This window comes from Glycine max, chromosome 2, assembly GCF_000004515.6.
Source record: "Glycine max cultivar Williams 82 chromosome 2, Glycine_max_v4.0, whole genome shotgun sequence".
NCBI classification, from domain to species: Eukaryota; Viridiplantae; Streptophyta; class Magnoliopsida; order Fabales; family Fabaceae; genus Glycine; species Glycine max.
The window spans coordinates 2,666,351-2,675,321 of record NC_016089.4 but is presented as its reverse complement, the minus strand read 5'-3'; the positions used below and the strand labels follow the sequence as shown (position 1 = coordinate 2,675,321).

At 34.3% G+C, this 8,971-nt stretch overlaps 1 protein-coding gene across 1 annotated transcript; it reads right to left on the bottom strand.

The window, feature by feature from the left end:
• Window positions 1-487: 487 nt before the first annotated feature.
• LOC100797199 (uncharacterized) lies at window positions 488-7,350 on the bottom strand. The gene is made up of 7 exons (XM_003519369.5): window positions 6,959-7,350; window positions 6,332-6,477; window positions 6,174-6,214; window positions 5,517-6,067; window positions 2,806-2,907; window positions 1,760-1,822; window positions 488-757 (listed from the first exon to the last, which is right to left on the bottom strand). The coding sequence occupies exons 1-7, from the start codon at window positions 7,010-7,012 to the stop codon at window positions 701-703; spliced, it is 1,014 nt and encodes a 337-aa protein (XP_003519417.1). The 5' UTR covers window positions 7,013-7,350; the 3' UTR covers window positions 488-700.
• Window positions 7,351-8,971: the final 1,621 nt, after the last annotated feature.

The window sequence follows — 8,971 nt, the reverse complement described above, 5'->3', positions numbered from 1 at the left end:
CAGTATCTTGGTCCAGGAATTCGGTGCTTACCGACACAAGATGATGTCTTCAATTTTGGGAGAAAGTAAAGCATAAACAGATTCGCAGCAAACTTTGAGATTCGATGTTTAGCCAAACATTCTTTCAAGAACCAATAAATTATTAGTTAAACCTCGCAGCAACACAGTTTTCCTCCCAATTCCTAAAGAAAATTGAGACCGAAAGCAAGACAAGTTTTGAACAAATGTAGCTGTAAAGGTAATGGTAACGGAAGCATCAAGTGCATTTTTCATTCTAAAGTCAAACTTCTGGCTTTTGACGATCTTTAGGCTCTACATTCGCACCATCATTACGGGACACAAGTTGGTAAAATGAGGGTATGCAAGAAATTGAATATTTTGCTGACACAATTAAGCTTGCTCAATGCAAAAAGTTGAACATACTCTGATTCAATTTCCTATTTCTTTCAATTAAAAAAAAAGAGAGAGAAAATACGGACACCATATATTACAGACCAATATCTCCAATAGACGAGCATTTTAACCCGAACTTGTTTTTCAAAAAAGGATACTTGAACCCTACAAGGGACAAGGGGTGTTATATTCGTAAACATTCTCAGATCTGTGCTTTACCATCATCCAAATTATAAAAAATAAAATTAAATGTAAAGACTGGTGTTCCAATAATGTCAGTTTCAGCATCATGCAGGATAGACATCGATCATTGTTGACGCTTGGTACGGGGCAAGAGAGCGAGAAGAATTTTTTTCCTTGGACCCTGCAACCCAAGCAACATCCATTAGACAAATAACATCATATAATCAACTTGTGTACTCAGCACATGCACCTGAAAAAACACATTCTTCTGGAACAAACACATGCACAAAGGACAAGCAATCCTAGCAAACATTGTTTCTAATATAATCTATACACCTCATTGTTGAGGATTTTGTGTTGATCTCACTAAGCAGTATGGACCCAGGTTATTTGGTGAGACCTACCCATTAATAGAAAAAATATTACTGATGACTGTGTTGCTACAACTTTGTTACAGGGTACTAGTACCACTGTAGCAATTTTACAGGCTCATCACAAGCAAAGGCAACAAAGTACAAGAAAGGAAGACAGGTAGAATAACTAGACTATCAACTTTCAGAGGTTCAGATTGCAAAATTTACAGGACAGATTTATATATAGCGTTGACTGGGAAGTGAAACATTCATGCATTTTGGTAGATGTTCTCAAACCATGCAAGAAATAGAAAGCATATCCACTGGCTAAATGTGCAAGCATGGGGAAAATTCATATCTCCCAAAAAAGCTACTAAACAAGTGAAAGAGGATTTATTGATACAAAATTAAACAGTCTCAATACATGATTTTCTAATCAATAGTTGTAACTCCACTTTATCCTCTAAGCACTCTCCTCTCACTTCATAAAAGCCAAATCTAGATTTTTTAAGGGTAATCTGAGGCATTATATTTGTTTGACATGGCTTCCGATCAAATACTTGAACATTGATGATAAACCTATCGAAGGAAAGAGAAATGTGTGGTATTGGACAAGGCATCTAGTGTACTGGGGAAATAGATACAAAAACAATGTAAACATCAAGATATCTTCAGACACAATTCCACTAATTGAACTCTGCTTCATTGTCTGAAATATACATAATCAATAATGCCTACATCCATATATTTGGTGTAATATTCACAACAGCAAGCCTCATTGAATAACACACGAATATATGCCACATATGAAAAGAAAGACAATTAATTACCATAGGAATCCCAAGCTCTTTGAGGTCATTTTCTCCCATCTGCTTCAATGCAGTCATATCCACCTAAACAAACACATCCGTGTATAAGATAACTCGCAGTACAAAATTAGAATTAACCTAATTCTTAGCCGAAGCATACAATTTACCAAATCATACTTGATATTCCACTATTTCATACTTCTGTACTAACATATCATAAATTCATTAATAAGACAATATATGATTACTTGAGCACTCAACACAACAAATTCATTAATAAGACAATATGTGATTACTTGAGCACTCAACACAACAAATTAGTTCATCTACTAGTTTAGACTTCAGAGCTAGTGTGTGGAATTCTTTAAATGTCAATTGAAGCTAAAAACTTGTCAATCACTGTAGGAAAGTAAAAACTAAGCTCCCATGCTGTTATTCAAGGGGTAAGTTTAATAATTTCAACATTGCCACCTCAGGTGAGGTTGAATGCCAACCTAAGAAGAGCAATAGAGATTAAAAGTATATACAAATTATAAGGCATGATTCTTTAAGCAATGATTCAAATGTTGACGTTCATACCCAATTTACACAACTATGAAACACACAACACACAAACATTAACACAATTTGTCAATAAACAATGGATTTAATCTGAAACTCATGTGACAAATTTGAAGACCTAAAATTTTCAGCCACCCATGTCATATTGAACATGAAAGAGCATTATGCAGGTTAGTAATTTTGTGAACAGAACAGAGAGCTTAGTAGAATTCATCCATCAATGACATAATAATGAACCAAACTGTCCTGATGCAAAAGGCAAGAGTTAAATCAAGAGGCAAAATACTGCTTAAGACTATCCCAGGCAACAATCAATTGAAAGTTCCCTAGATTTATATATGGTCTATTCCAATAATTTTCCCCGGTGGAATTCCAATAGCAGCCAATAAGTAAATGATTTTGACATCTCATTGAACAAATGACGACACAAATTGTCAATTAAATTTGAGAACAAAAAATACCAGGACAATATAATTTCATTTACAGAAACAAATTAAGATACATACTTCCTCAGCCTTAAAGAGAATGGCATATTTTTGAAGTCCCAATGCATGTAACAGGCCATCCACAGTTTGGTGAGACTGTTGTACTTGTACTTGTTCATCACCCTACATGATAACCATCAAAGCCATGTTAGGATGCTAACATTTCTTCACACAACACATAGAGCAAATTTATGCATAAGCAAAAGCCAGAGAAGCATAAGCATTAACGAAACAGTACTTTTGATTATGTAAAAAAGGTATCCAACACAATATCTGTTGATGGAATATTATTTTTCCTAAATGAGTGTTTCTCTAGTATAATCTTTCCTGTTTTAAAAGACAATATTAGGCTCGTTCATTTTTTATCCAAAATGCCTTCATAAATCAAGAATATTAAATCATGTCAATGAATCAAATAAGGGTCATTTGAGACTATTATTGGTAAGCACCCAAGCACTCAAGGAACGTTCCCTTAAAAGCTAGTTGTCAAGGGGGGTAACCGAATCCCTTAAGTACTCCATCAAGTATCTCATACTACTTGGTGTGGGACTTGTGTACCCCATAATACCCAAGTCCCAATCAGTTATTAAACATGGACCAGAGCGGACCGGTTTGTTTGATTTATTTAACTGAAAACTGGACCTGTAGCTTATCAAATTGGAAATACATTTAACCTATGCTGACACAATCAACTCGGCTTTGAACCAGACAGAAATAATAAACTCAACCTGTCATGGTCATTACAATGGCAAAACCATTCTCAACAAAATAACAGAAACCCATTAGCTTCTCCAAGCCAGATAGCTCGTCACTTGCAGAGGCATTCATAAGTCATAACTAAAACCAACACTCCAGCAATGAAAATATTCACCTCAACACAATAAATTATTTGATCCTTTGACCATCATATCTCCTAGAAGGGAGCTAAATATAACAATCTCCTGTATCTATTTTTTGGGGTGAACACAATCATTGGACATGTGCCCCAGAATCAGATTATGATATTTAAGCTTCAATTGCAATAGGTGTCTAGACAAAAGAAACTTTTAGAAGAAAATCTAAAATCAACAGATAAAAAACACCTAACAATCAGCATATACACACCTAACAATCTAGTAATATAATATAATGATTCCAAAAAGTAACTCATCAAACTGTTAGATTATAAGAAAATGAAAGGTGGAGATGAAGAGTAACTCTTTTAAGGTTTATTCTTGGAATAACTTGATCAAGTTACTTCCCATTTATTTTCTTGAAATCTAATGGTTAAGATTTGTTACTTGTTAGAATTTTCTTGAAATCTAATAGTTAAGATTAGTTACTCGTTAGAACCATTAGATTTCAAGAAAATGAATGATGAGGATAGATAGTAACTAGTTACTCTATGAGCAACTTGATCCCTCCTCATGTATATATACACACACGCACAAAAAGGGGGGGAGGAGAGAAAAAAGGGAGAGAAAGAGAGATAGTAGCAGCCATCAGGCTAGCGCATTTTTGGTTTTATGCGTAAGATAATAGATGTAATGCAAATGATTTACACTTAAGCATGTTAATGCTCAATTTAAAAATTACTCAAAATTAAAGGCATGTTTATCATTAACAATCAAAAACCATAGCTTAAACAATCGTAGTTAGTAAAAGGCATAACTAAGTTGGTGAAAAATAAGAGTCATCAACTTTTTTAAATTTCATACTTCCGTAAAAGTTCCCAGAGACAAGAACACTGATTGGGACGATCACATAATGCTACAAATTCTGTGGACAGGGAAAAGGAGGACAGAAAGACAGTAGCAAGGAAACTGGCCCGCAAAGTGCAGTGCACACCAAGGCCAACAAAGGAAGGCGGAAACAGGAGCTACAAACTAAAGGGTTGACCTTGGCAGGAAATGCCAGAAAAATGTGTGGCTGGCTGGAAGAGCAACAGAAAAAAATGTGGGAGATGACAACTACGAATTTCTAACCCCAAAATGTTTCTGAAGGAGAAGAGGATGTGGAATCATAGAAGTACCAAAAAATGACTTAAGGAGAAGAGCAACATGGATTGTTACTTCTTGTTGGTATAGATACTATATCCTTTGCTTTTCAGCTACAATTATGGCTATTATCCATGCAATGTAAAGTTCCCAGTAGCAGATTCTCCACCAAAGCACAATAGCAGCATGTGCTACTATTGACTACTCTGGGTAAACACAGGAAAAACTCTACGTGACAGTCAGTTTTCAAATGATTGACAGTGAAAATTTTTATTAGCATACTGTATTAAGTTAATAAATATGACCCAAAACACCCAATTCTACAAATCTAGCAAAGTCAGTCAATCAAGCACTTCCCTTTCATAGGAAATTAGGATTACCAGAAACAGAGCTTCGAAACTGTCACAATAAGATTACAGAGTTCACACATACCTATCGAATTCTAAGATCTGATTAACCACCCAGAATTTATAAATATCTAGCCTAGAAAAACAGATCCCATAGTAGAATACCACGATTTTCTAATTGAATTTGAATCTCCCCAAGATAATTATAATTTGTCTTCCTGGCTGTAGGAACAGTCATGCGAATAAGTTATATTTTCATAACCCACAGGCATGTGGTATAGCCAAAAGGGAACCACAGAATCAACTTGGATATCCATCAGATGGTAATGGGAAATGTTTCTCTGAGTAACATCAACAAGAAGGGTTGAGAAAAATGATATCTAGAGGCCAGAAGATAAGTAATACTCACCACATATGAAGACCTTTGAGCAACACTGCCCGATGGAGGAAGTTGGCCAGGATGAGATGCTACAGGCTTGGCAGTTACTGGAGGTAATGTGGACATTGTGGAGCGTGACATGAAAGATTGAGGTGCACTTACTGGAGGCCTCGAAGTTTCTAGAACATCCCTACCTACATATGAAACTGAACTGACACCATCATATGTCCTGCTTACAGGCCTTCTATGTAGGTCTTGGACATCCCTTTGGGGGGAAATCCCCCTGGAAGTACTTGGAAACCCATCTGGTGATCTTCTCCTAATATGATCCAATGTCCAAGGAGAGTATGAGCTTCTCATGGATTTCATACGCAGTAAATCATCAGAACTTCTAGCTGAGGGAATTTGCCTCAACAGACTAGTTTCCCTTGATTCTGGCCCATGCTGCTTTGAATTATAACTGTTAGTCAGAGGGTGACTTGCCTTTGAAAGTTTTTCACGGAGGTCCATATGCCTCTTATTGCCATTGCTGTCAGTCTGCCTAGATGCACTTTTCCGCATGAGCTTCAATCGAAGGTCATCTTTACCAATATGTCCACAGAAGTGAATTAAGAGAAAAAAGATTAGAAACACAAAAACCATTGAGTAAGGTAAAGATGTGGAAAATTCACTGCCAAGGGAGCTTACTGCCATCCAGTCCATTTTGCATGCTTACATCTCCTCGGTGTCTGCAGAAGATATGAACAAAATTCATGAAAGCTAATTTCAATTAAATCATAAAGAAAAGCATGTAGCCTATTCTCTTTCTCTCTTGTTAGACCGTAACAATGAAACCACAGACACACCGTTTATTGCCGCTATGTCCATTTCCATACCACCCAGAATTATCTGCATTACTTCCAATTCTGTCTCTTACAGAACGCTTAGTGCCAGCTGAGTGAAGAGAAGAGAAAGAAGAAACATCTGCAGCAGATACATCCCTCTTCACAACCTAAACTCAAGTGTAAAACAGAAGATCATGGGCATCAATCCAAATATCCCATTCATGGCATATAAGAGCAAAACTATACTTCTCAAAAGGTAAGAAGTGGTGAAAAACGAAAATTAAACCGCATTCCTTAACTCCTAATAGATTAATTTAACAACAACAAAAAAAGTAATAGGCTAATAGCACAAAGTGATGCCGAATGTAGAACTAGATGTAAACAACAAATGAAATCATTTTGTATCGTGTTTATTCTAACAGAAAACAAACATAAAACTTCAAAAAAAGGTAAAGCATCATATTCACTGATAACTTCCCGGTTGCTATTTGACGAAGCAAGTAGAAACAAGTCAAATCCAAAAAAACAGTGAACAGAATCAAAGCAGCAAAAAACACACATAGATGTTCCTTGTATAGAAAGCAATAACTGCAATATAAGCGTAAAAAGAAGAATTAAAATTTCGAATTAGACGAAATTGCAACTTACATGACCGCTACGCCCTAGAGTAATGGTGACGCGACCCCTCGAAGGATCGGACATGATGATAACCGAAACTCTAACTTATCAATTGAGCGAAAACTTTTGCAACCGCGACGACGAACTGTTACCGCTACAATCGCGAAGAGTCACCGTAACCCTAACCCTAACCCTAATAACATTGCCGCGAGTCGAAGCAGCGATAGAGAGAAACACGACAACACCACGGTTTGATGGATAATAGCGGAACGAGTTTCGAGATTCGGATTCAGCTTCGAATTAGTGAGAGAGAGAAAGAGAGGCGATGATTTGGCGTTGAAGTGGAAATGGAGCACCGAGTGGGGTAGTGGTGCTGTGCGCAGGGAATATCGTGGCTTCATGATTGAATCAGGACCGTCTGATCAACAGACCGGCGGTGCTAGGGATAGGCCATTAATAAATGATCCTTTCTATGTTTCCCTCAAGTGTAGTTTTTTATTTTTTAAAGGGTGCAAATTTGATAATCATGGCGTTGGTCCATCTAATTTAGTGTTTTTTGTTTTTATTTTTCTAAAATATTTTCATTCTAATTCTTGTAAAATACGTTTATTTTATTTTTCATTCTTAAAGTGATTTTGATAGCGCTTTGAATAATAAAAAAATATTTTAAATAGCAAAAAAATATTATCTAAAGCACATTAAGGATAAAAAATAAATAAATAAATACATTTTTCAAGAAATAAAATAAAAAAGAAATTACAGAGGCAAAATTGAAAAAAAATTAAATTACAAGTGTCAAACATATATTTAAGCCTCAAATTTTTATTATTTTACAAATTTTATCACTCAAGTTTTATTTTTATGCATTTTACCATCACATTGATAACAAAACGACATAAAAAGTTATTTTTCAAGATTTTTTAACATCATTTTTAGTTATAATTGATATACAAAAATGACTTTCTACATCAACTATAGCCACAATCGATATCAAAAGTTAAAATCATTCATCTTTAATAAATAATTTTCAAAATCGTCTAATTTGATATATAGTTTTACAAAATCAACTAGTTTGATAAAAAAAACTCGTGATTAGTAATGAAATGCACAAAAATGGAAAACTGGTGGTTAAGTTACATTCTTGAATGACTACAAGTTTTGACTTTCTAAAGATAAAAAAAAAAAAAAAACATTCCAGAAAGGGTGCAAGAAGTAACTTAGAGGTGTAGGATGCAACAATCCAAAAGCCCTTGAAAATATGGCTCAGCTTGAGAGTGTGTTAACCAAGCCCAAACTGTATACAAGTTGAGCATAGTGACCCACATTAGAAGAACAAGTAGTAGCTAAAAGTTGTCAACTCACCTTTAGGGGTGTTCATAGGTAATTTGATCTAAACAAATTTGAACAGTTTAAGTTAAATCATTTATGTATTTGAGTCAAAATTGAATCAAATTGATCAAAACCATTCACATACGAGTTGGGTCTGGGATTTAGATTTATAAATCTGATCAAAACTAAACCCAACCGATCAAAAATGATAAAAAAAATTAGAATTGTTTGACTTTAAAAACTATTAATATTGAAACTCTAAGTGTTGAAATTACAAACGTTGAGATCATTAGTGTTGAAAATTATTTTAAGGTATTAATTTCAGATACATTGTTAAGTGTTTCAGATTTTTTTCATATTTATTTTTTCGGTCATATTTATAATATTAATTGATCATATTTTTTTGTTTTTTTTGTTTCAGCAATTGAAATAAAGTTTATTGTAAAAAAATTGTTTGTGGGAAATAATTGTGATTTAGACTATTATAGTAAATATTATTGAAGAATATTTTATTTTAATTGATATTAGTCTATTTTATAATATTATATTGGTGGTATTGAATGAATCAATTTTACTATTTTCAAACATTTGATAATATTGTATTAATTATATTAAATATTTGGATAAATCATGATATAAAATAATAGTTTTAAAAATAAGAAAATTAAAATTAAATGACCTTGATCAAAACCGAATAAAATCGTTTATAAATGA

Bases quoted from the DNA above. Each gene is read 5' to 3' on its own strand.
- LOC100797199 (XM_003519369.5), bottom strand. From the start codon at position 7,012: ATGTCCGATCCTTCGAGGGGTCGCGTCACCATTACTCTAGGGCGTAGC. The intron at 6,478-6,958 runs GTAAGTTGCAAT...ACTTGAGTTTAG, and splicing joins CTCTAGGGCGTAGCGGTCAT to GTTGTGAAGAGGGATGTATC. The intron at 2,908-5,516 runs GTGAGTATTACT...GTTATCATGTAG, and splicing joins CTCAAAGGTCTTCATATGTG to GGTGATGAACAAGTACAAGT.